General features: G+C 42.2%; 1 protein-coding gene across 9 annotated transcripts; it reads right to left on the bottom strand.

The window, feature by feature from the left end:
• Positions 1 to 1,146: 1,146 nt before the first annotated feature.
• Positions 1,147 to 26,212, bottom strand: LOC112264782 (retinoic acid receptor RXR-beta-A). 9 transcript variants are annotated; one of them, XM_042295591.1, is made up of 13 exons: positions 25,888 to 26,200; positions 25,293 to 25,437; positions 15,701 to 15,930; positions 13,410 to 13,557; positions 12,499 to 12,678; positions 11,873 to 11,896; positions 10,164 to 10,330; positions 9,800 to 9,929; positions 9,431 to 9,563; positions 7,269 to 7,310; positions 6,530 to 6,621; positions 6,281 to 6,386; positions 1,147 to 6,184 (listed from the first exon to the last, which is right to left on the bottom strand). In XM_042295591.1, the coding sequence occupies exons 2-13, from the start codon at positions 25,306 to 25,308 to the stop codon at positions 6,037 to 6,039; spliced, it is 1,416 nt and encodes a 471-aa protein (XP_042151525.1). In that variant the 5' UTR covers positions 25,309 to 25,437; positions 25,888 to 26,200; the 3' UTR covers positions 1,147 to 6,036. The 9 variants fall into 9 exon arrangements, with proteins under 9 accessions (XP_042151525.1, XP_024297382.1, XP_024297383.1 ...); XM_024441614.2 differs by having other exon boundaries at positions 25,900 to 26,199; XM_024441615.2 differs by having other exon boundaries at positions 10,170 to 10,330; positions 25,900 to 26,191.
• Between the last annotated feature and the right edge of the window lie 1,699 nt (positions 26,213 to 27,911).

Raw genomic sequence — 27,911 nt, 5'->3', positions numbered from 1 at the left:
GGCGGCGTAGTGTGTTACTGATGGTAGGCTTTGTTACTTTGGTCCTAGCTCTCTGCAGGTCATTCCCTAGGTCCCCCCCGTGTGGTTCTGGGATTTTTGCTCACCGTTCTTGTGATCATTTTGACCCCACGGGGTGAGATCTTGCGTGGAGCCCCAGATCGAGGGAGATTATCAGTGGTCTTCCATTTCCTAATAATTGCTCCCACAGTTGATTTCTTCAAACCAAGCTGCTTACCTATTGCAGATTCAGTCTTCCCAGCCTGGTGCAGGTCTACAATTTTGTTTCTGGTGTCCTTTGACAGCTCTTTGGTCTTGGCCATAGTGGAGTTTGGAGTGTGACTGTTTGAGGTTGTGGACAGGTGTCTTTTATACTGATAACAAGTTCAAACAGGTAACGAGTGGAGGGCAGAGGAGCCTCTTAAAAATAAGAAGTTACAGGTCTGTGAGAGCCAGAAGTCTTGCTTGTTTGTAGGTGACCAAATACTTATTTTCCACCATAATTTGCAAATAAATTCATTAAAAATCCTACAATGTGATTTTCTGGAATTTTCTTTTCATTTTGTCTGTTAGTTGAAGTGTACCTATGATGAAAATTACAGGCCTCTCATCTTTTTAAGTGGGAGAACTTGCACAATTGGTGGCTGACTCAATATTCTTTTGCCCCACTGTACATCCATAGGTACACCTCCAATTGACTCAAATGATGTCAATTAGCCTATCAGAAGCTTCTAAAGCCATTACATAATTTTCAGCAATTTTCCAAGCTGTTTAAAGGCACAACTTAGTGTATGTAAACTTCTGACCCACTGGAATTGTGATATAGTGAATTCTAAGTGAAATAATCTGTCTGCAAACAATTGTTGGAAAAATGACTTGTGTCATGCACAAAGTAGATGTCCTAACCGACTTGCCAAAGCTATAGTTTGTTAACAAGACATTTGTGGAGTGGTTGAAAAACAAGTTAATGACTCCAACCTAAGTGTATGTAAACTTCCGACTTCAACTGTAAATCAAAATGTTGAATCCAATAGCCCATGGTTGTCAAGCTTCCAACAAGTCAAATGTTCCACATTGTTCTTTGAATGCTTATTTTGAAACGCACACTGAGAAGCATGGACAGACAAAATCCACCAAAGACAAAAATGGTACAGTATTAAAACCTTTACTCGGACATGATACAACAGAAACAGATTCCAAATTAAATGACAAAAAAAAAGCCTTTCCTTCCCCAAAACAGTCAATCATTTCCACATGTATGTTGGAGTCAGAGATAAAATAATGACAAAAAAACTAGACATGAGAAAAAGGAAATTGAAAATCCCATGTGATATATCAGTTCCTGCGTGCGTTTAATAGTCCTGAATACAGATGAATCGCGCGGTCAAAGGAAAGAGTCAAGCACAACAGAGAAGCAGTGTATATGGGCGGGAATCAACGACAGGAAATCTCCAGATCTAACGAAAACAGCTTTTCTTGATCAACAAAACATCATCTGATCAAGTGAGTCTACCACCCTAAGCACTTATCCCACTTTAAACGCATTCTCCTCCTCTGAGCATGTTGAGCTGGCCCTCCCCTCAAGTTCATCCGCGTAATGGGACACTATCCAGAGGCGTGACTTCAGCGCGCACTATGCATTGGCTCCAATTCTTTTCTCAGCTTAAGCCAAGTTTTGCTGGCAGTGTCCAATGCATATTTTTCTACGTAAACACACTCCTGTTTGCGCTAGACACGGAAGACAAAACCGTGATCCAAATAGTCAAATTATCAGTGCACGTTCCTAGCTTGTAACTCTGCCCTCTTGGCCACAAAAAAAAGCACCAATGCACAGTATAAATCACCATAAGGACCACCCCGACTAGTGCCCTCCCCCTTGCTGTGGCACCTTTCTTATAAAGGGGAGTTGTTTAGTGACAAAGCACAACACTGAATACTCAACAGTCATCCACCCGACCTCAGCGTGGCACAGCATCAACGCTGGCCTTCACACCTGTTCGGCAGTGTTACGTCATCACAGGGGTGGCACCAACCAACCGCATGGGGTGTTTTGATCATCATAGAGTTGACCTTTGCACCAGGGTGTCTATTAAATAAGTATTGCATCCCGCTAGATACAAACACATGACAGCTTCACAGGATGCAAAAGTTTAAGCGTTTTTGTGTTTTTTTTAAGCAAGTGTTTTCAATAGTAAGTTGAATATAAATGAACGAAATCAAAAGGTCCAGGCGTCTGCCTTGAGTGCACGCGGTCACGAGGGACACGCATCTTTGGGCTGCACGCCGGCGGTCTGTCTCCAAGTGCGAAGACCGCCGCAGCACTGCCATCAAGTAATACCAAAGGGACACTGCACTCGATTGGCAAGGGAAGAGAAGGGCCCGGGCAACGTGTATGCAAATGTGCGCCCTGCTCTTCTGTGCATCTTTCTGTGTTGTTGTAAACCTCTCTCCATGCTGCAGCACACCCGAGCTTGCTGGGATAACCAGACCAAGACCTCATTGTACACAGTGGACATAATCAACACAGGCACATAAACATAGTGTACAGGCAGTTTTTTTTTTTTAAGAAACAAAAACAATTCTGATAAACTGTCTGCCTGAACAACCTGAAAATGCTTAGCTTATAGAACCTGTAGAATTCTTATAGGGCTGTTATACATATACTGTATCTCTGCTCACAGCTAAACTGAATTTTATAGGACAAGACACAACATAACAAGGGATTCGCTTTAAAATGCACTGTTACAGCACTAGAAGAGGCAAGTGAGTCATTTTGACTAAATATGAAATTGAAATATCTCTGCCATTTTTAAAGTCATGCCTCCCTCAGTCTGACTTTTCCTAAATACGTCTATTTAACACATGCATGTTAGCATTTTGTGTTATAAGCAGTTTTAAAGAGGATATATTTTTTTGCGGAGCGAACAAGTGACTTTTTCAAATCCTCCTACAGAGTCACATGCAGGTAAGACTGATTTCTAAATATCACTTTTCCAATAATTACCTCTGTTCCACGAGCTCTACACTTGAGCATGAGAAAACAAAATAGCCTACAGTAACAAACTAATAAAAATGCTATTTTGTTCTTCGAAACAATGCTTTTTTTTGGCATTCTGTTATCTAAGACCTTCAAAAACAAAAGCAAAATATTATTTTTCCAATATCATATATGAAATAAATTTATTAGACTGTTGGAGTCAAAGACTCATTTTGGCTTGAAGTGGGGTCCCTCAAGGTCAGGCTTTTCTACTGTTAAGAAATGGGAGATTGAAATGTGTTCACATTCAACAACAAAAAACAAGGGAATTACACGAGGGGTTGTTGCCAACATCGTGACAAGATTGTGGTTCACACTGGGGATACACATACTCTACCCTGTGGGACTAAATTCCTTAAGACTGATCTCGAGTTCTACTCGTTCATTTTTATTCTGCAGCGACTGATTCATGTTCACATGTATAGACGTACATAAACCCGACAGGCATGTAAATGGTCTACAGTGCCCCCACGGCCTGTTCACAGGCTTGGAGTAGGACACCCTGTTAGACAGGTATCATCCTCCATATCCACATTACATGGGGGAGGTGTTCCTCTCCTGCCAGAAAGGCCTGACTGCAAGTCAATGTAGGAGATCGGCTGAAAAGAGTACGGCCGAGTGGGAATCCTATTATAAGTAGACCTCGGTTTCAAGAGGGGAAAAAAGGTGGAGGGTGTGTACTTGCACACTCTTGGCGTTTTGTTTGTGTACTGTGTTTGCATTGGTGGGAGGAGCTATAGGAGGACGGGCTCATTGTAATGGAGGGAATGGAATGGTACCAAACACAAGGAAACAACGTGTTTGACAGCATTCTATTGAACGGGCGGCAGGTAGCTTAGCGGTTAAGACAGTAACCGAAAGGTCGCTGGTTCTAATCCCTGAGCAGACTAGGTGAAAAAATCTGTCGATGTGCCCTTGAGCAAGGCACTTAACCCTAATTGCTCCTCTAAGTCGATCTGTTTAAGTGCGTCTTCTAAAATGACTCAAATATAAATTCCATTCCAGCCATTACAATGAGCCCATCCTCCTATAGCACCTACCACCAGCCTCCACTGGTGTAAACAAGCACATCTATAATTGTAAGACCACATGAGTCGTGTAGCACCCAACTTTAGGACAGTTGAACTTCTGTCCAGTAAGCGATACAGCATTCTCTATTCTACATCCTAATTTCTGTTCTGAATGGTAAATAATACCAATCTCCAGATACTTCATAAAATGACCCACACATCTAAATCCTTCTATGCACACAATATGGTCTCAATCGTTATGCATCTGCCAATATTGCTCACGTTGTGTGTAATGATGCTCTTTTAATATTTCAGTTCAAAGTTTGTAATGTGTTGACAGCTAGTTCTGTTATGAGGGAGCTGAATCGGCCCCTATTGTTTAGGTTTGTGTAAGCAGACCACACAATAGAGTCGCGGTAGATGGCTGGCAGGGTCATCGGCTGAAGCCTTCCAATCAGCTCCACAATAAAACACGAAGTATTGTCACAGGCTGGGCAGGCTAAGGGTGTGGGGTCTATCGCCCTGCCCGTGACACAGCAGCCCTATAGAATAACATTCGCGTCAAGAGTGACGAAACTACTAGCACAACTAGACCTAATAGTCAGTCACAACGAGGTGGGTTTTTCAAGCTTAAGATCCAGTCTATGGGTAACACCCTTTACGATTATATATATATATATATATATATATTTTTTTTTTACAGTACATATTGAAAGTGTACAATATCTGTTCATATTGCTATCGGGGAATACTTTTTGTTGTGTGCTAACATGCTTGCTAACCCCTGTGTTTTCCCTACTGTATGCACATATTGGGATTGCCCAGTCGTGCTCTAGTGAAGGAGTAGATGTGTCATCGTATTTACATATTGTTAAAAAGTTAACGGAAAGAGGCTGCAAGCACTTGAATGACACAAACGGAGGATTCAGAAGGAGAATTGTAGGGGTACAGTAGACCACTGGAACAAGATATCGAATGATATCAAGGCTTTCTTAGACCGGATGGCCATTTCACAGAATGAAGCACGGCCATTAACACCGTGGCTCTTCAGAAGACATATGATGAGAGCTGGAGAGATTCTTTGTGGTTGCCCCAGTTTCTTAAAGACGGGCAAGATTTTCTGCAACAAATGTTTACTTACACAGTAATGTTTCACAGAGTGCAAAAATGACCATTAGCAAAGTAGAGGGTGTCAAACAAAAGAAACATCTACAACAGCACCAATGAACGCAGTGCTCTTGAACAAGGTTGCACTTCCTGTGCCCAATGGCTCTTGTTTGGACTTAAAGAGAACAAACAGCAAAATGCAATAAAGAACACATCTTACAAGTCAGTTTCTCTCTTTGAAAGCCTGGTGTGAGCTTTAAGGGCCAACCAAAGTGCCCCCTCCTTGGATTTCAATGCCTTAAAAAGGTCTCATTTTAAGAGTACAGTACTTCAGAATGAATTCAGAGCATTTAAGCATGAATAAAGCATAGTATTCAATAGTATTCAAATCCCATTCGGATTGGTGAACACAGAGGGGCGTGTCTGCCTCTATTGGCTGTGTCCCGACCAATAGAAGTTGGGTGACAGTTGATTGAAATATTTCGCACCTGATCATGACGTGTTTGGGTTAAACCCAAGAGTAAAGCCTAAGACAGAGTAAGCCACTCGTCATATCTATGCGCACAGCAATGTATCTGAATAACCTACGAACCCCACAAGAAGCTGAGAGGTCTACCTTGATTCGCAGATGCGTTGACACTTAAAGCTGAAGGATAACTCATGATAAAACTTGTATATGCAGTTAAAAAGGAGATATTTCAATGCGTCTTAACCCCTACTGTGAAAAAGTATTTGATTATGTGTGTGTTTGACAGCATATGGGGGGGTTATGGGTGGGGTTGGTGTGAGCGGGACATAAAAGCCAGCAGACATGGTGAAGCCCTAGAACCAGGGTGCCAGAACTAGAACCCCTGGTGCAAAATGGACCAGGGCAGAACCTGGTTCTTAGGTCAGCTGGTGGGGCGCCTCTAGCATCTCCATGAGGAACGTGTCGATAGGGGTGTCGCCAATCAGCTTGAAGAAAAACAGGTGCTCCAGGCACTTCAGGCCAATGGAGCGCAGCGCTGGCAGCCGGAGGAGGAGCTTAGCGAACCTGGAGCGATGGGGAGAACGAGTGAGGTCAATCATGGCGGTGACGTGGGAGTATTGTGCGGATAGGTGCTATTGTATGTCTGTGTTTCTCTTGTACCTGCCCTGCTGGTCGGGGTATCTCTGTTTACAATAGGACTCCAGCGATGCGTACACCTTCTCCCTCAGCAATTCCACTTCACTGGGGCTGGACAGGCCCTTGGCATCTGAATGCAGGAACAAACACAGGCACTATAGCACATGACAATAATTAACATGTGATTCTTCCTGACATCATGCCATATCTGGTCTGAAACGGCTTAAAATCGTTATCTTGTCTCAGATCGTTATTTGAGCGGAAATCATTTACCTGGGTTGAAGAGGATGATGGCTCGGAGGCAGCCGAGCTCTGTCTTGTCCATCTGCATGTCTCTCATCTTACTGACCAGCTCCGTGAGAACTCTACAACCAGGGTTGAGGAGGGGGAGGTGTGACAGAGGGACGAGAGAGCGGGAGGAGATGAGTTAGGATCTTCTCTAGGGTTCACAACATTTCCACTCAACGATGCAGCAGTTAAATAGAGAAATTAACAGAAGGGCAGGGGGGGGCTGGGATACAAGTTCTACATCCTCTTTACACTATGCATTTAAACGTTACACTACAACCACACAATCGATAAATTCCATCCAAGCCCAAACCACACTTTTCTTATTTACAAACTACTGCACATCGCACAAAATGTCACATAATGCAATAATTCAATAAGGACAGAAAGAAGATGAAGGGAAGGAAATTAGCAGCTGGTGTTTTGTCGACGCTGCGCCAGCGACCAGTCGAGCCTGCGCTACGACAGAAAAGAGGAGAAACAGAACACAACACTCACTGAAACACGAGCGGACAAGATACACACGACCCGCTCTTTTACCTGGTCTAATTACAGCACTTTCTTTGCCAGATTCTCTCACTCAACAACTGGGCCAAGAAAAGCGTTTATTTTGTGGCGTTGTTTGTTTTGTTTTGTGTTCGTTGTTGATAGGGGAAGGTAGGCGTGTAGTGATGTCAGGTAACGTTGTTGATAGGGGAAGGTAGGCGTGTAGTGATGTCATTACCTGTCAAATATGGCTCCAACCTCTGCATTGTGCGCACTCTCCCTGTGTATTCAATTACAATGTGTTATTACAATGTTATTACACAGTTACATTGTTATTACATTGTCCCCCCCCTGCGTTGGTTTGGGCCCAGAGGAACAGGTAGGTTAGACTCTACATTGCATTTTGGTGCCCAGTTCCACTTCTGGGAGTAACAAGCTACAGGCTCTTGTTGATGGAGACTTGGCCTGATGAAAATGTTTTAGATAGCATTAAAACTACGGGAAATAAAGCTTGAGGAATGACAAAAATATGCCAATGTAACACAGCAATAAATAGATCCGAGACGTTTGAGCACAGACAAGATTTAGAGGAGAAAACTTTCATATTGGGTCTGATTGAAATAGGGCAAATAGTTATTTTTCTATTTAATTTAATGGTTTTTTATTTTTTTTATGAACCTTTACTTAACTAGTTCTATACAGTATTACCCAAGACCTCTGCTTATCTTCACTACCGTAGTGTTTTAGGCATACTTCATTGTACTCTCGATAATTAGCATATAAAACTTCCTGGGTAAGTACGGATCATTTAAAAAAAATCCTTCATGTAAATGGTTTAACCAAATCAGCACAAAAGGGTTATGGGTATTGGCACGGGCCAATGACAGTAGAGCAGAGAAGCATAAGCCAATAGAGGAGCGTAATAAATAGTCAAAGGAACAATGCAGTAATATTATTTAATATCTTAATCAAATCGATTTGGCATAAATCATAAATGAATGAAAGAAAAATTATTTTTTTTGTAGGAAAAAAACAAAAACACATGAGGATACAAAATGAGAATTGAAAGATGTCACACACACACAAAAAAACATTCAGCGGACCACATTTACGGAAGGATGTCTAGATTACGATGCATCTGAAACAAAAGCCTGCAACCAGTTAATCCAAGAGATGCTTCAGTTCCTGTGGGAATTGGGAGTCTTGCAGTTGATAAACTATTAATAACAATGTAATTACTGTGTAATAAACAATGAATTCACACCATGTGATGTGGCGACCCTATTGAGTTGGGGTGGGCACACATGTTCCTTGAGAGCTGCGATGAGCGCAGGATTTTACTCGAGACAGGTGCCATGCCGCTTGATTAAAGGCTATTTTACACTACTGAATAAAATACTGACATCTGCCAATGTAAAATGGAATAGATGAGTGTGCCCCGTGTGTGTGTGGCTGTGTTGGGGGGGGGGTAATCCTAGTGAAGTCAACAGTGACGTCTACAGTACATTAAGCATTAGCCCCCAGCGTTCTGGCATGCTGCCGAACCGAACGAGTGCGCTCGTATACTCCCTTAATAAACTACCTTTGCTTGAAAAACGAGAAAAAAGCGTGCAATAGTACAGTTTGTCCATTTTGAGACGCCATAGCTAGTATACTTCCTCAAAATAGTCCAAATTAATCTAAGTTAACTCAAGAAATCTGTCATTAATTTAGACGTTTTTGCCCGAATAGATGTTAGTCGCGCAATTTTACATCTAACTAAGATGTTTGGTGCATTTTCAATGGAAAAATTTACATGAAAACAAGTCGTCTCTTGTTGAATGACAACAAAGACTTTACTGAAGAATCCCTACTGTTGACCAATGAAAGGGCGTAGACTTTGTCTCCGAACTTCAGCTTGCCTCCAGAAAAAATGCTGGGTGCTCGAACAGCCCCCCAAAAAATCCTCACCATAGTCCAAAATGAACAAAAACGTCACAAAATGTAATCATAATATATGCACAAACTCTACCCGAAAGTGCTCCATTCTCCCTTTAGTCGGAAAAATTATTCAGCTCATTTCAAAAAACTCATCTGGACTCCAAAGAGAAATGGCCATTTAATGAATAATAACTGTAACAGGCATGACCATGACTGAAAATTATGTTCTACAAACACATGTATGGTAAAGTGTTTATATGACGGCGTGTATGGTTAAATTAAATAAACTGCCATTACAAAAACACTAGACATTAAGTGTTGACTGTTTATGGAAAAAACAATGCAGAATGCTTAAATCATTCAGGGGCACCTTTTTATCAATCTTTCTCCCTGCAGTTTATAAGCTTTTCGATGAAAATTAACATGTAAAAGGTTGCTTCTATGTGCTTCACCGAGGTCCATCGCATATGCGGGTGTTACCTGTCGAAGATGGCTCCCACGCCGGCACTGTGGGCGCTGTTCCTGTGCACGTGTAGGCCGGTGGCCAATAGGATGCCGTCCTTCACACTGATGGAGCGGTGAGAAAAGGAAGCGATCAGCAGCTCGTTCCAACCTGGAGAGAGACAGGGTCATCAGCCTATCCATGTAGGGCTGTGAACGGCTTGGATTTAATGAGGTCAAAGCTGAGCAGGGCTGTGTTCATTAGGGTGTAAGACAAAAAAACTTTTTCCATCAAAAAAAAAAAAAAAAGTTTTATTGGATATGTCCAGGTAGTCCCTCCCTGTTTCAGTTAGCTTTCTTCCATTTGGGGCTGATGAACATGAAAAGGCGAAGGCTTTTTGAGCGTACCAGCACGTAGCAGGATGACCTGGTCGTCCAGGGCCAGCTCAGAGAAGTGGGGGACCCTCTTGGCCCACTCCACCAGGGTAAACAGCTGCTTGTCTGCAGCCTGGCAGATGTTGGTGACCGGGTCGTTGGGCTGGAAAGAGAAACAGAGGGAAAGAGACTGGCTTCAACATAGGGCACAAAATAGAGACTGGAGACCTTAGGATCACATTTAAACTAAGCGGGTCTGTTACCTCAGAATATATTGTATCACAATAAATTGTTGGCTCAGTCGCACAATCAAATCTCTAGAAATAATAACAGACAGTGGAGTAAGAGAAGTTGGTATGTGTGCGTCGCTGGGACAGACGGTGGGTCACACACACACATTTACCGAGCTGTCCCCGGAGCTCCCATCGGCATGCAGGTCGGTCTTCTGTTCCACGGCCATCTCTGCCTCTAGGATCTTTTCCACAGGCATCTCCTCGTTGATGGCACTGGTCGACTCCACCTCGCTCTCCCGCTCCTTGTTCCTCTGGCGCTCTTCCTGCACGGCTGCAGGGGCACAGGAAGGGCAGAGGGAAGGAGAGAGGGAAGGAGGGGACGAGAGAGTCGGGGAGCGAGAAGGAAAGAGGCACAGGAGGGGAGGAGGAGAGGGGAAAGTAGGGAGCAGCAGAGGGAGAAGGATGGAGGGGGAAAGATAAAGAAAGAGCAGGACAGGGAAGTGAGATGGAGAGAGAGCAAATGGGAAGCAAAAGTGAAGAAAAAAAGAGAAAGGTGAGAGAGAAAAGGAGGGGAAATAAAAAAAGAAAAGAGAAAGAAGAAAGTTGAGAAAGAGAGGAGTGTGAAATGAGGAAAGTAAAGAATGACACAGGTAGAGGAAAAGGAGATACACAGATATGTACATTTCCCAGTTAGTTCAAACGACAAAGATGTTTTAACCTTTCACACCAGGGGTCTCAAACTCAAGGCCTAGGGGCTGATATCTGATTCCCATCAACCATCAAGAGAATTTTCCTATTAGAATCACCCCACAATAAGGTTTATTCCTATGGCAATAAGGTTCACCCCAAACCACATAAAATGGCACAATACCTATCATCTGTGCACCACAATCAGCGAATTCAGGGAAATATCTGGAATCAGCCCCTGACACCACAGTAATACGATTTTACACAATGTCAGCGATACTGAGAACAGCAACACTAACTCCACGATAAGGGTTACATTGCTATTAGCGTTGTGTCAATGTGATGTTCTACCTGCTACACAGAGCATGTTGTTTTGAGAGCGGAGAGGAACAGAGGGGAAGAACATCTTTCCTGGATTTTCTCCTACTGTACCTTACCATATTCATAAATTATGCGTAAGTACAAAAGCTTTGGTCCAGTTTTCATTAAAGTACTCATTAAATTGTTGGTAGTGGTTGTACTAAATGATCCTCTAATTACACAAGTTGCCTTTGTTTACATTGTGAACCTAGCTAGTCAACGTAGCTAGCTAGCTAGCTAGAAGTAGTAGCTTCTTGACTTCAGAAATCTAAGTAAAATAACCAGTGGTGTATAGCGGAGGCTATATGCAACCAAAATCAACTTTATTTCTCATTATTCCAATGTACAAGACGGAATGAACGCGGCGTCAAGAATTGAACCTCTGCGATTCTTGAGCTTGGGCGCTGCCATTGGACTTGACGCAACGCGAGCGCAACAAGGGTCGCGAGCAGCTTTCATTGATTTCAAAGGATGCATTTCCTCAACGGCTGATGGCAATGCCGTACGCCCGATGGCTATAGTATATCAGGGCCTTAAGACTTACATTGCGCCTGGTAATTAGAGTTTCATACCAATACATTCTGCAACATACCTCACCCAAAAATGGACCATCACAACAAAATATTGTTGTTTTACCTCTTGACCAAATAAAACATTCAAAAAATGCACAAACATTAGAAAAAGGATGATTGTTTCAATGTGTTGTAGGCAAGAGAGCGCTGTCTTCCGTGTGGTATGATGGTCCATTTCTGAGCATTTACATAAAACCAGATAACAAGTACTCTGCACTATTCCCCACCAACTAATTAAATGCCATTCTCCTTACATCTCTGTCGTTCATCTTGGACCACTACAGAAGATGGGAGAGAGAAAACGAGAGGAAACAAGAGGGGAGAGAGAGGGGGGCAGGGGTTAGTGTTTACAAGGCTCTCCATCCCCCTCTCTCTACCTCTTTCTCGTTCTTTCCATCCCCTTTGAGTACAATCAATACTCTCCCCTTAGAAATTCATATTACAATATTCAAAAAATCTTAAATGCTCTTAGACATCTTTATTATACATAGATTATTTCAGTGGATTTAAAAACAGCAATTGGAAATAGTTTTATAGCAAGTAGGCTATACAATCTTTTCGGCAACAATGTCAAACAGTGTTATTTCAGCAGGGCAACAGGACGGTTGGTGAGTGGGGGTCTTTGGGTTAGGGGACACAAGGGGCCCCATCCCTCTTACTTCTACATTCTTACTGTAGCAAAAGTCAGACCCAAATTCAATAAGGATCCTAGCTCTCCCTCACTCTTTCTGTCTTGTCGCGGTCTCGCTCCTTATATCACCAATTGCATCCCTCTCGGCCTCTCCCTCCATTTCAAGCCTTACCTGGTGATAGCATTGCCCTTTTAATGAGCCATATTGAATGCTAGTTGAGGACAGCAGACTGCTAGGCTTCCCCTTACCTTCCCTCTTCATGCCACAGGCCAGGCACTTCTGGTAGCGGCAGTACTGGCAGCGGTTGCGCTGGCGCTTGTCCACCAGGCAGTCCTTGTTGTCCCGGCAGGTGTAGCTCAGGTCCTTGCGCACCGTGCGCTTGAAGAAACCCTTGCAGCCCTCGCAGCTGTGCACTCCGTAGTGCTTACCTACAGAGAGAGAGAATGACAAGAAAGAGGAATGCAAATTGACAACAATAGAGAGGGAATAGGGGGATAGGAAAAGGAGGGAAGGTTACATCAGTAACGAACCCCTTTCAATCCTTCAGGCACTAAGCCTAGAGTGCATAGTTCTTCAGGTGCGATGGTAATGAAAATACATGGAAGTGTTTCGGTCCCTTTTAGGAGAAACTGAACTGGTACAGACAAGGGAGAGATGAAAAACAATTCCTTACTGTGCTTTAAACATTTTATGCAGCTTTCTTTAAAACAATTTTCTTCACTACGGAAAGGTATCCCCAAATCTAGGGTTATATGACGTTTCCATACCATAAAGGCTATAGGTTCGTGTAGCCAATGCCATGTTGTGTAGATCCCACTATGTACAGCGGAAATCTATGGGGGTCAATCCCAAATTCATGAGAAACATCCACACCACCTAACTAAATTTCATTCAACGCCTGTAGAATTTTGGACAGAACTATCCTTTAATAAACAAAAGCATATTGCACTACTGCTTCTCTCTCAGTCCCCCTCCCCCCCCGACACAGACCCTAAATCAAACCCCAGTCTGTCCTATAGATGGAAGAGTATATAGTTAAACTTGCCTTCTTACAGACAGGGTGGGGTTTTGGCCATATTGCATACGCCATTCAATTAATCTCTGATCTTCACAAGAGCATAGGGTCTAGGGGCCAGTTTGGGATTGGGCCTAGATTTACCGGAGGAGCGGTCACCACAGATGGCACACAGGCGCTTTTGGGAGAGCATGGGGCCCCCTGGGCTGTGGCCTCCCAGTCCGAACGGAGGCTTCACGTCATCCGAGCTGCTGACCGCGTGCAGCCCCGACATGGACACTGTGGAGTTGATCTGGAGACAGAGAGAAAGGCGGCAAGGGGATATGGGCAGGAGTGAGAGGGGAGGATGTGTTATGAACTGACAGCGCATCACTCCTTAGTTTGATTATTTGGAGTCATAGTTGCAGAGCTTTCATATTTCAAGGCAATAGAGGTTACAGAGCACTTCTCGCCCTCACCAGTTCAAGCAGGTTAAGTCTCAAGGCATCCTCATAGCCGGATTAATTCATGGGGACGTTTGAGGGGAATCAGAGGCAAAAAGTGAAATGGAGGGAGGAGAAAGAGAAAACGCAAGGGGGGGAGGAGGAGAAATAACACTGAAAATGACCATCTGATGTGAGAGGAGATAAAGGAAATGAAACAACCAATATGGAGAAAGGTAGAGGTGGTAATAGGGGGGGTTCTTACCTCTGCACTCCTGGTATACATATTGATCTGTGAAGTAAAAGGGCTGAAGTAGAGGGCAGGGGAGGAAAGAAAGAGGGATGGGTGGGCATACTCAGGGACGGACAGTACGGGTATTTGTTTGGATATTCACTACTATGCTGCCACTACGAGCCCCTTGGACCAATAATTTTATGCCTGGAAGAAGAAGAAAAATCTACATAAAATGTTCGCAAAAGCAGATCAATTAAATGGAGATTTAAAAACTGTACTTTGTGCATGTGAATTTATGGATTTTATGTACAGTACTAGTCAAAAGTTTGGACACACCTACTCATTCCAGGGTTTTTCTTTTGTTTTACTATTTTAAAATAATAGCGAAGACATCAAAACTAGGGCTGTCTTCTGTATACCAACCCTAGTTTGTCACAACATAACGGATTGGCTCAAACACATTAAGAAGAAAAAAAAAATCAAATTAACAAGACACACCTGTTAATTGTAATGCATTCCAGGTGACTACCTCATGAAGCTGGTTGAGAGAATGCCAAGAGTGTGCAAAGCTGTCATCAAGGCAAAGCGTGGCTATTTGAAGAATATAAAACACATGTTGATTTGTTTAACACTTTTTTGGATACTACATGATTTTCGGATACCACGTGTTATTTCGTAGTTTTGATATTTTCACTATTATTCTACAATCTACAGTAAAGAAAAACCTTTGAATGAGTAGTTGTGTCCAACCTTGACTGGTACTGTATATCTTTCATGGAAATATTGCAGAATGTGTTCCCTATTTTCTAGTCATACGCAGGAATGGGACAGGGGGGGTTGGATCTTTTGATGTGTTGTTTTGAGGGCAACCAATGATTCATCCACTGGCATCCTTGATCTAAAATGTCATAATTTAATCATTACTCAATTAATTTAATATTTTGTGAGGTTGTTAAAGTCAGAACGCATTCAAAGAAAAAAGGGCAACATGTTTAAAAAAGTACCCAAATAATGCTGTTTCGTGGTTGATTTCACAGATAAAAAATGTGCTACTTTTAAGAATCAATGATTTACAATATTTAGATATGTATGGTTTCACGTTTGCCTTTGGTAGTTATCCACAATTTCACTTGACCTATAAGGCTGGGAATTGCCAGAGACCTCACAATACGATATTATCACGAGGCTTAGGTGCCAATATGATATGTATTGTGATTCTCACGATTCTATATGTATTGTGATTCGATACTGTGATTTTATTGCAATTCGATGTTCCAAACATATTGCTCACCATGGCTCCCTATTTAAAAATGATATGGAAAACGAGCTTTGAAGGAAAAATACTAGAGTTTTGATGCAGGTAGAGCTAGCTCAAAAATAATATTGCGATATTGCCCAAACGATGTTAACCGTCAACAATTATATCCCTATATTTAACTATTCATTTTTCACCTATCACCATTTAACAATAACCTACATCACAGTATATTGCACATTTTAGGGGTCGTAAAATAGCAGCCAATTGTTTATTTAGAATAAAAGTGAGCTCAACAAGTGATACTCTTCTCAACCAATCACTTGAGTCTGATGATACTGGCAGATACACGCATGTTGACTGCAGCCTATGAAGTCACACTTGGTTCACACTGGCCACTACTGTAAAGCAGAATTTATTGACCATGGCGCCAACTTCTCATCTCTGAATGGTGAAAGATGAGGCAGGAGAAGAGTGGTAGAACAGAACAGTGTTAGCTACCTGTCTGGAACTCGGGTCTCACCTGGGGGCTGCTGATGGGGCCGTAGCCCACCGAGGGTGTCCCGGGCAGGCAGGGTGACCCCAGGGAGGAGCTGATGACAGAGAAGGGCGAGCCCATGCTGCTGATGGGGCTGTTGACGGCCGAAGTGACGGGCGGCAGAGAAGTCATGGCAGCAGCTGTGGGGGTCAGGGGTGGCGAGCGCTGGCCCGAGGGAGGGGAGGACACAGAGGAGCTGTCTGGGCTGCGGGAATCTGGTGAGAAACAACAGGGATTATATACCAGAAAGTGATGACACCGTACAAACAACTCAAATTTAAGAAAAAAATGAATGATATTTCCCCTAGCTACAATGAAGTTAGTTTTGTGTGTGCTTACCTATTACAAGGGTCATGCCCAGGGGTGTCAATTGGGTATGGCAGAGTATGGCAGTTGCAACCCTAGATCAACACCAACTTACAAATAGGCCACTAAAATCATTCTAATCCCGATTAAAAGGCAAATACAGTGTAGCGGTATCAGAGAGCTGGCTTTAGGATCATGCAGACGGCTCAGAACCGGGGGTTGCCCCTAAGGATTCTTTTCGCGGCTGGCTGGCTGGCTTTGGGACAGGGCATCAATGCAGCTCCGCAGTGAACAGAGCAACTTTTTTCTCAAAACAGCTGTTTGACATAAGATGAAACTGGAGTTTTTTTTAACCTGGTTGAGCTAGTGTGTAGCTGCTAATTGTTGTAAGACAAGTGTTTGTAGAATGTCCCCTCCCCTATCTACTAAGGTGAATGAAGTTACAGCAGCCAAGGTGATAATGGCTAGAGACAATTTTGGTTGTTTTTGTTGTTTAAAATTGCATTTAGAGTTTTTAAACTATGTAGAAATGCAGTAAATGACCCCTTATATAGCACTTGGAATAATTATGTATAAGCAATAATAATTCATTTGTAAAGTATATTTCCAAAAGTTCAATGCACACCTTCAGAAAGCATTCACACTCGTTGACTTTTTCCACATTTTCTTGTTACAAAGTGGGATTGAAATCTATAATTGTCATTTTTTGTAAACAATCTACACAAAAGACTCTAATGTCAAAGTATAAGAAAAATTTAGAAAAATGTATTAATATAAATAAAATAAAACATTACATCTTGATTAGATAAGTATTCAACACTATGCCGATACATGCTAGAATCACCTTTGCCAGCAATTACAGCTGTGAGTCTTTCTGGGTAAGTCTAAAGGCTTTGCACACCTGGACTGTACAATATTCGGCCATTATTCTTAAAAAAAAAAAAATCAGGCTGTGTCAAGTTGATTGTTAATCATTACTAGACAACCATTTTCAAGTCTTGCCATAGATTTAAGCCGATTTAAGTCAAAAATGTAACTTGGCCACTCAGCAACATTCCATGTCGTCTTGGTAAGCAACTCCAGTCTATATATTTAACCTCGTGTTTTAGGCAATTGTCCTGCTGAAAGGTGAATTTGTCTCCCAGTGTCTGGTGGAAAGCAGACTGAACCAGGTTTTCCTCTAGGATTTATTATTTATTCTAAAAAACGACCTAGTCCTTGCTGATGAAAAACATAACCATAATATTTTTTATTTTATTTTACTAGGCAAGTCAGTTCAGAACAAATTCTTATTTTCAATGACGGCCTAGGAACACTGGGTTAACTGCCTTGTTCAGGGGCAGAACGACAGATTTTTTACCCTGTCAGCTCTGGGATTTTATCTTGCAACCTTTTCGGTTACTAGTCCAACGCTCTAACCACTAGGCCACCTGCCGCCCCATGCTGCAGCCACCACCATGCTTGAAAATATGTAGAGTTGTACACAATGGTTGTTTTTTTTGTTTCAGTATTACTTTAGTTCCTTGTTGCAAACAGGATGCATGTTTTGGACCATTTTTATTCTGTAAAGGCTACCCTTTTTTCACTGTCATTTGTTAGTATTGTGGCGTAACTACAATGTTGTTGATCAAACCTCCTTTCTCCTATCATAGCCATTCAACTTTGTAACTGATTTAAAAATCATTGTTGGCCTCATGGTGAAATCCCTGAGCGGTTGTATTCCTCTCTGGCAACTGAGTTAGGAAGGGAGCCTGTATATACCTAGTGGCTGGGTGTAATGTAAATCAACTGTAAATTTCGGTGTTCCTCAAGGTTCCGTTTTGGGACCACTATTGTTTTCACTATATATTTTACCTCTTGGGGATGTTATTCGAAAACATAATGTTAACTTTCACTGCTATGCGGATGACACACAGCTGTACATTTCAATGAAACATGGTGAAGCCCCAAAATTGCCCTTGCTAGAAGCATGTGTTTCAGACATAAGGAAGTGGATGGCTGCAAACTTTCTACTTTTAAACTCGGACAAAACAGAGATGCTTGTTCTAGGTCCCAAGAAACAAAGAGATCTTCTGTTGAATCTGACAATTAATCTTAATGGTTGTACAGTCGTCTCAAATAAAACTGTGAAGGACCTCGGCGTTACTCTGGACCCTGATCTCTCTTTTGAAGAACATATCAAGACCATTTCAAGGACAGCTTTTTTCCATCTACGTAACATTGCAAAAATCAGAAACTTTCTGTCCAAAAATGATGCAGAAAAATTAATCCATGCTTTTGTCACTTCTAGGTTAGACTACTGCAATGCTCTACTTTCCGGCTACCCGGATAAAGCACTAAATAAACTTCAGTTAGTACTAAATACGGCTGCTCGAATTCTGACTAGAACCAAATTTTTTTATCATATTACTCCAGTGCTAGCCTCTCTACACTGGCTTCCTGTCAAAGCAAGGGCTGATTTCAAGGTTTTACTGCTAACCTACAAAGCATTACATGGGCTTGCTCCTACCTATCTCTCTGATTTGGTCCTGCCGTACATACCTACACGTACGCTACGGTCACAAGACGCAGGCCTCCTAATTGTCCCTAGAATATCTAAGCAAACAGCTGGAGGCAGGGCTTTCTCCTATAGAGCTCCATTTTTATGGAACGGTCTGCCTACCCATGTCAGAGACGCAAACTCGGTCTCAACCTTTAAGTCCTTACTGAAGACTTATCTCTTCAGTGGGTCATATGATTGAGTGTAGTCTGGCCCAGGAGTGGGAAGGTGAACGGAAAGGCTCTGGAGCAATGAACCGCCCTTGCTGTCTCTGCCTGGCCGGTTCCCCTCTTCCCACTGGGATTCTCTGCCTCTAACCCTATTACAGGGGCTGAGTCACTGGCTTACTGGGGCTCTCTCTTGCCGTCCCTGGAAGGGGTGCGTCACCTGAGTGGGTTGATTCACTGATGTGGTCATCCTGTCTGGGATGGCGCCCCCCCTTGGGTTGTGCCATGGCGGAGTTCTTTGTGGGCTATACTCAGCCTTTTCTCAGGATGGTAAGTTGGTGGTTGAAGATATCCCTCTAGTGGTGTGGGGGCTGTGCTTTGGCAAAGTGGGTGGGGTTATATCCTTCCTGTTTGGCCCTGTCTGGGGGTGTCCTCGGATGGGGCCACAGTGTCTCCTGACCCCTCCCGTCTCAGCCTCCAGTATTTATGCTGCAGTAGTTAATGTGTCGGGGGGCTAGGGTCAGTTTGTTATATCTGGAGTACCTCTCCTGTCCTATTCGGTGTCCTGTGTGAATCTAAGTGTGTGTTCTCTAATTCTCTCTTTCTCTCTCTCGGAGGACCTGAGCCCTAGGACCATGCCCCAGGACTATCTGACATGATGACTCCTTGCTGTCCCCAGTCCACCTGGCCGTGCTGCTGCTCCAGTTTCAACTGTTCTGCCTTATTATTATACGACCATGCTGGTCATTTATGAACATTTGAACATCTTGGCCATGTTCTGTTATAATCTCCACCCGGCACAGCCAGAAGAGGACTGGCCACCCCACATAGCCTGGTTCATCTCTAGGTTTCTTCCTAGGTTTTGGCCTTTCTAGGGAGTTTTTCCTAGCCACCGTGCTTCTACACCTGCATTGCTTGCTGTTTGGGGTTTTTAGGCTGGGTTTCTGTACAGCACTTTGAGATATCAGCTGATGTACGAAGGGCTATATAAATACATTTGATTTAATGATACACCATCCAAAGTGAAATTAATAACTGCACCAGAATCAAAAGAGCCCTTCAATGTCTGTTTTTTTATATACCCCATCTACCAATAGGAGCCCTTCTTTGTAAGGCATTGAAAAACCTCCCTGGTCTTTGTGGTTGAATCTGTGCTTGAAATTCACTACTCGACAGATCATTGTATTTGTGGAGTACAGAGATGGGGTAGTCATTTAAAAATCATCTTAAACACTATTAATTCACACAGAGTGAGTCCATGCAACTTATTTGACTTGTTAAGCACATTTTTGCTCTTATTTAGGCTTGCCATAACAAAAGGGTTGAATACTTGACTCAAGACATTTCAGATTTTCATTTTGTATTAACTTGTAAACATTTCTAAATACAAAATTCCACTGACATTATAGGTTATTGTGTGTAGATCAGTGACACAAAATCTAAATTTAAATCAATTTTTAAAATTCAGGCTGTAACACAAAATGTGGAAAAAGTCAAGGGGGGATACTTTCTGAAGGCAATGCCAGGCAGAAAAGAAAACAATTCTGGCTGTTCACAATACATCAAAAAGTAGAGGAAAGAAAACTTCAAATCAAATCACCATACATCAAACCATTACATACTAATACAAAACATAGACTTTAAGCAGACTAGGCGATCAAACATTAAAAGCTAGCTTGAAAGGGTAGGTCTTTAGTTCTGTTTTAAACAAGGAAATTCAAGCTGTCTCCTTGACATGTGTAGGTCACCCATGCTGCACAGGTTTGTAACTTAGGTGAATCATCCTTAAGGGCCTTAAAAGTGAGCAGCAATAATTTTACATTTGATGGGGGTTGAATGAAGTAGGGTAGTCTGATTAATCAGGCTGTAATAAGCAATTAATTGGAATATACTAGAGGTCGACCGATTATGATTTTTCAACGCCGATACCGATTAAAATCGGCTATTTGGATTTATTTATTTCTTTCTAATAATGACAATTACAACAATACTGAATGTACACTTGTTTTAACTTAATATAATACATCAATAAAATCAATTTAGCCTCAAATAAATAATGAAACATGCTCAATTTGGTATAAATAATGCAAAAACAAAGTGTTGGAGAAAAAAGTCAAAGTGCAATATGTGCCATGTAAAAAAGCTAACGTTTAAGTTCCTTGCTCAGAACATGAGAACATGAAAAAAAAAAATCAGGTGGTTCCTTTTAACACGAGTTATCAATATTCCCAGGTAAGAAGTTTTAGGTTGTAGTTATCATAGAAATTATAGGACTATTTCTCTCTATACCATTTGTATTTCATATACCTTTGACTATTGGATGTTCTTATAGGCACTTTAGTATTGCCAGTGTAACAGTATAGCTTCCGCCCCTCTCCTCGACCCTGCCTGGGCTCAAACAAGGAACACATCGACAACAGCCACCCTCGAAGCATCGTTACCCATGGCTCCACAAAAGCCGCGGCCCTTGCAGAGCAAGGGAAACAACTACTCCAAGGTCTCAGAGCGAGTGATATCATTGAAACGCTATTAGCGCGCACCCCGCTAACTAGCTAGCCCTTTCACGTCGGTTACACCAGCCTAATCTCGGGAGTTGATAGGCTTGAAGTCATAAACAGCTCAATGCTTGAAGCACAGCAAGCCTTTTGCTGCCTACCACTGCTCAGTCAGACTGCTCTATCAAATCATAGACTTAATTATAACATAATAACACACAGAAATACGAGCCTTAAGTCATTAATATGGTCAAATCCGGAAATGATCATTTCGAAAACAAAACGTTTATTCTTTCAGTGAAATACGGAACCGTTCCGTATTTTATCTAACGGGTGGCATCCAGAAGTCTAAATATTCCTGTTACATTGCACAACCTTCAATGCTACGCATCACCGGGGGCAAACTACCTGCCCTCCAGGACACCTACACCACCCAATGTCACAGGAAGGCCAAAAAGATCAAAGGACAACAACCACCCGAGCCACTGCCTGTTCACCCCGCTATCATCAGAAGGCGAGGTCAGTACAGGTGCATCAAAGCAGGGACGGAGAGACTGAAAAACAGCTTCTATCTCAAGGCCATCAGACTGAAACAGCCATCACTAACATTGAGTGGCTGCTGCCAACATACTGACTCAACTCCAGCCACTTTAATAATGGAAATATTGATGTAATAAATGTATCACTAGCCACTTTAAACAATGCCACTTCATATAATGTTTACATACCCTACATTACTCATCTCATATGTATATACTGTACTAACTCTATACCATCCACTGCATCTTGCCTATGCTGTTCTATACCATCACTCATTCATATATATGTACATATTCATTCCTTTACACTTGTGTGTATAAGGTAGTTGTGAAATTGTTAGGTTAGATTACTCGTTGGATATTACTGCATTGTCGGAATTAGAAGCACAAGCATTTCGCTACACTCGCATTAACATCTGCTAACCATGTGTATGTGACAAATAAAATTTGATTTGAGTTGTCATAATTACGTAAAATTCTGGCAAATTAGTTCGCAACGAGCCAGGGGGCCTAAACTGTTGCATATACTGACTCTGCGTGCAATGAACGCAAGAGAAGTGACAATTTCCCTAGTTTAATATTGCCTGCTAACCTGGATTTCTTTTAACTAAATATGCAGATTTAGAAATATATACTTCTGTGTATTGATTTTAAGAAAGGCATTGATGTTTATGGTTAGATACATTCATGCAACGATTGTGTCTTTTTTTTGCAAATGCGCTTTTGTTAAATCATCCCGTTTGGAGAAGTTGGATGTCTTTGTCAGTAAGAAATGGTCTTCACACAATTCACAACGAGCCAGGCGGCCCAAACTGCTGCATATACCCTGACTCTGTTGCACAGAATGCAAGAGAAGTGACACAATTTTCCTAGTTAAAAGAAATTAATGTTAGCAGGCAATGTTAACTAAATATGCAGGTTTAAAAATATATACTTGTGTATTGATTTTAAGAAAGGCATTGATGTTTATGGTTAGGTACACATTGGGGCAACGACAGTGCTTTTTTCACGAATGCGCTTGTTAAATCACCCGTTTGGCAAAGTAGGCTATGATTCAATGATAAATTAACAGGCACCGCATCGATTACATGCAACGCAGGACAAGCTAGATAAACTAGTAATATCAGCAACCATGTGAAGTTAGCTAGTGATTATGTTAAGATTGATTGTTTTTTATAAGATACGTTTAAATGCTAGCTAGCACCTTACCTTGGCTCCTTGCTGCACTCGCATAACAGGTTGTCAGCCTGCCACACAGTCTCCTCGTGGAGTGCAATCGGCCATGATCGGTGTCCAAAAATACAGATTACCGATTGTTATAAAAACTTGACCTCTGCCCTAATTAATCGGCCAATCTGATTAATCGGTCGACCTAGAATATACAGCCTGAAACTAATGACTGCAAAATCATGTAAATGTTCCTTACAAGCCAGAAAGTTTAATAAAATGACATTTGATTTTACTCTACCCGTTGTCCATAACCAACTCAGTGGCCTTGTGGTTAGAGTGTCCGCACTGAGATTGGAAGGTTGTGAGTTCAATCTCTGGTCAAGTAATACCAAAGACTGTAAAAATGGGATCTGATGCGTCTCCGTTTGGCACTCAGCATTAAGGGGATTTGGAGTAACAGGCTGACCACACCGCTCGCATCTGCATTGCTAAGTGCTAAAATAGAAGTCATTCCTATTTCTGACGCAGATCGCGCTGCAAGTCCTGCCTCTCCCATCTCCTCATTGGTTATACCCACATGGGTGATTGAAAGACGAACTGTTTTGCCGGTCGTCGTGGTAATACTATGAAAGTTTAAATGACAATCACCATAAAAGTTCAAAGATGAAAAGGCCTGGAAGGAGGAGAGATGACTAGAAACGATTCGGTTGACTGTTTTATGTGTGCATTAATTGTCGGAGTAGAGGACCTTGTGCATTTCAGGTAAAATAACTCAATGTTTATATCCCAGGACAAATTAGCTAGCAACAGCAAGCTAGCTAAATAGGCCAAATTAGCTAGCATGTGCAAGCTAGCTAGCTAAATTGCCATACATGTTTAATGCTTTTTGACCTGTCCCCAAATTAATGTAATTGGTTCAGAGTTTGTTTTGATATTTTAACCTGAGTGTCGTGATCGTGTTTGGTGTGGGGGGACAAAATAAATTGATGCCCAATGGCGCCGCCGGTTTGGGTTCCTTGTAAGGCCCTGCGATAGACTAACGTCTTGTCCAGGGCGTGTACTTGTACATCAAGCTGCCTTGCGCTACAGAAACAAGAGATAGGTTCCTACCCTAATGAGCTGTTCCGGATCGCACAAGCCAAGGCTACTTACTTACTTACTTACCGGTTGCCCAACACCATGTTGGTCAAAATGTGAAACAAATTATCCACAGCAAAGTATTGTTTAGCTGACTTTTTAGAGCGCCTGTACTGAAGTTTCTGTCATCACACATGCGCAGAACCATGTAAATACCTGCTGACTTCAGTATGCATGCATCGCGTGTTTGCTCATGACCGAAAGGCACGTGCACAAGACGGAAGTACATGCACGCAACGCAGGCAAACTAACTGAAGTCAAGTTTTAGTCATATGTATGGGATACACGTCCAACTAAATGCTTACTTCTTAACAATATAACAATAAGAAATAAAATATAACAATATGAAAAAAGTAAATGGCTCAGTAGAGTAGAATAAACATTTTAGCATAATTATAATACAGTATCTAGCAATCATAATAAGAGTCGGGTAGCAGCAGTTGTGATGTGTGTGTGTGTGTGTGTGTGTGTGTGTGTGTGTGTATGTGTGCCAAGGTGCGGAGAGTCAGTGCATGTGGTCAGTCCAGTTCAAGTGTTCAGTAGTCTGATGATGGATGGAAACTGTCTGAGCCTTTTGATATCAGACCTCATGCTCCGATACCATCTGCCCGACAGTAGGGGAGGGAACAGCTCGTGTTTGGGGTGTGATGACCGCTGCAGGCCTTCCTCAGGCACCATTTTGAGTAGATGTCCTGGATAGGTCCCAGTGATGTACTGGTGTCAGCAGGTGTTGACATGGTTTTGAGCATGTGCCAGGTGATAGAAATGTCAACTTCAGTACCGCCACTCTAAACAGTTGAGTAAACAATACTTTCTGTGGATATTTTGGGTCAAATTTCAACCTGAAAGTCCAACACCACAGAAAACTAACTGGTAGAGTCATTTCAAATAATTGTATTAAACATTCTGGCTTGTAAAGAACATTTACACAATTCATTTCAAGCTGTATATACCAATAAGTGTGTAGTAATCAGACTAAAAACTGGGGTGATATGGTTTTTTGGTGTAATTTGTGAGTGCATCCTTGTAGCTATAGCCAACTAGGCTATTCAGTTTGGTAGCTTAGTAACGTGTTATGCCTTGAGCCATTGCAAATATTGTCAACAAGCATCTCTAATGCACCAACTATAGTTGACCACTGTAGCTGGAACATAAAAAACAAAATACTGAAGTGTCTTGATAGCTAGCGAAATTCATTCGAAAACACCAGTGGCATTCTCTTACCTCTGCTGTCACCCATTATTACCTCCTTGGTGGAAAAGACGTGCTGGGACACGGATAGACGTGCTTCAATCACACTCCGCTATCTAACTCAAGACCGCGGACTGGGGCCCGGGCCAGAGTCGTTTTCGGATGACCAAAAACAGGACTGAAAAAAATGGGGGAGGGAGAAATTCCTTAAATAACAGACGCAAACGTCAACATTTGGAATCAGGCACGGTTTTCATAACATGAGGCATAAGCATCCATTCTCATTTGTTTTGTTTTTTTATGTGTGTTCATTTTGGCCAAGAAGCATGTCGTAAACTACCTAGCTAGCTGACGTTATATATCTAAAATGACTAGCTACAAACGCGGAGTCAACCAAATTGTGGCCTATAGACAGTGCAGCCACAGAAAGTAGAAGGACGATTTGTATCCGTTGTGCAGTTAGCAACCTAGCTATCTATCGTAGTGCAACAACCGACCAGAGAAAACTCGCAAGTGATAAGTTAGTTGGTTTGTAAACAATTCAACATTCTAGCTATACATTACCCCAACAGTAAGATATAACGTTAACGCTAAAACAAACTATGCTATGCATCAACAATAATTATACCTAATTACTAACGTTTTTGACAGTGCAGTTTCTTCGCATGAAAAGATGTGGTGGTCAGGCCCCGAGTTCGCATGAAAAGATGTGGTGGTCAGACCCCAAGTTCTTCCTCTCCTCTCTCCCCACTTTGCCTCGCCGTCAGCCCTCCCTTTCCCTGTACAGCCCTTCTGCCTGTGGCTGACGGAGTAGCTACCGTACCAAAAACAGTACCGTTTGAAGAGGTTTCTGCATTACGATGCATTTACATGCCACTTCAACATTCTATGGCAGCCATGTTAGCTCCTGATTAACATTACATGGGGAATATAAAATAAAATAAATACTATACAACTGAATGTCTGTAATGAGCAGTATGATGCATTTACATGACACTACCACATGCAGCCATGTTCCCCATTAACATTACATGGGGAATATTTAAACAATGTTATGTCACTGAATGTCTTGAATTAGAACAATATCCCAAATTCTAAAAGTTGGCCCAACTCTAAATACACAGAACCCAAATATAAAACACAACATGCAACAATTTTCAAGATGTTAAAGTTCATATAAGGAAATCAGTCATTTGAAATAAATTCATTAGTCCCTAATCTATGGATTTCACGACTGGGAATACAGATATGCATCTGTTAGTCACAAAATGCCTTAAAAAGGAGGGGCGTGGATCAGCATACCAGTCAGTATCTGGTGTGACCACCATTTGCCTCATGCAGTGTAACACATCTACTTCCCATAGAGTTGATCATGCTTTTGATTGTGGCCTGTGGAATGTTGTCCCACTCCTCTTCAATGGCTGTGCGAAGTTGCGGGAACTGGATCATGCTGTCATAAACGTCGATCCAGAGCATCCCAAACATGCTCAATGGGTGACATGTCTGGTGAGTATGCAGGCCATGGAACAACTGGGACATTTTCAGCTTCCAGGAATTGTGTACAGATCCTTGCAACAAGGACTGTGCATTATAATGCTGAAACATGAGGTGATGGCGGCAGATGAATGGCATGACAATGGGCCTCAGGATCTCGTCATGATATCTCTGTGCGTTCAAATTGCCATTGATAAAATGCAATTGTGTTCATTGTCCGTAGCTTATGCCTGGCTATACCATAACCCCACCGTGTGCTCACCCCACCGCCACCATGTTCAGCAAACCGCTTGCCCACAAGACAACATACACCTTTGAAACCGGGATTCATCTGTGAAGAGCACACTTCTCAAGCGTGCCAGTGGCCATTGAAGGTGAGCATTTGCCTACTGAAGTCAGTTACGTCGTCAATCTGAAGTCAGGTCAAGACTCTTGTGAGGAAGATGAGCATGCAGATGAACTTCCCCGAGACGGTTTCTGACAGTTTGTACAGAAATTCTTTGGTTGTGCAAACCCACAGTCTCATCAGCTGTCCGGGTGGCTAGTCTCAGACGATCCCACAGGTGAAGAAGGCGGATCTGGAGGTCCTGGGCTGGTGTGGTTACACGTGGTCTGCGGTTGGACTTACTGCCAAATTCTCTAAAAAGAGTTGGAACGGCTTATGGCAGAGAAATTAACATTCAATTCTCTGGCAACAGCTCTGGTAGACATTCCTGCAGTCGGTATGCCAATTGCACACTCCCTCAAAACTTGAGACATTGTGTTGTGTGACAAAACTGCACATTTTAGAGTGGCACAATGTGCACCTGTGTAATGATCATGCTGTTTAAACAGCGTACAGCGTCTTGATATGCTACACCTGTCATGTGGATGGATTATTGGCAAAAGGGAAATGGTCACTAACAGGGATGTAAACACATTTATGCACAACATTTTAGAGAAATAATATTTTTGTGAGTTTGTAACATTTCTGGGATCTTTTATTTCAGCTCGTGAAATATGGGACAAACACTTTACATTTTGCGTTTATATTTCTGTTCAGCGTATATGGCTCTGGGCACAAACTGCTTCTCCAATAGACAGGTTGGCTGTTTAGCAACAAAACAGACGGGGTTGGCTTAGATTGTTGACATGTACCTATATTTCGTCTACAATGTT

This window comes from Oncorhynchus tshawytscha, linkage group LG13 (genome assembly GCF_018296145.1).
Source record: "Oncorhynchus tshawytscha isolate Ot180627B linkage group LG13, Otsh_v2.0, whole genome shotgun sequence".
Lineage (NCBI taxonomy): Eukaryota > Metazoa > Chordata > Actinopteri > Salmoniformes > Salmonidae > Oncorhynchus > Oncorhynchus tshawytscha.
The sequence above is the reverse complement of the archived record's forward strand: the minus strand, read 5'-3'. Positions and strand labels throughout refer to the sequence as shown.

Coding starts and splice junctions, on each gene's coding strand:
- LOC112264782 (XM_042295591.1), bottom strand. Junction 9,564..9,799: donor GGTCATCCTGCTACGTGCTG/GTACGCTCAAAA, acceptor GTCTCTCTCCAG/GTTGGAACGAGCTGCTGATC. Junction 6,387..6,529: donor CATCATCCTCTTCAACCCAG/GTAAATGATTTC, acceptor TCCTGCATTCAG/ATGCCAAGGGCCTGTCCAGC.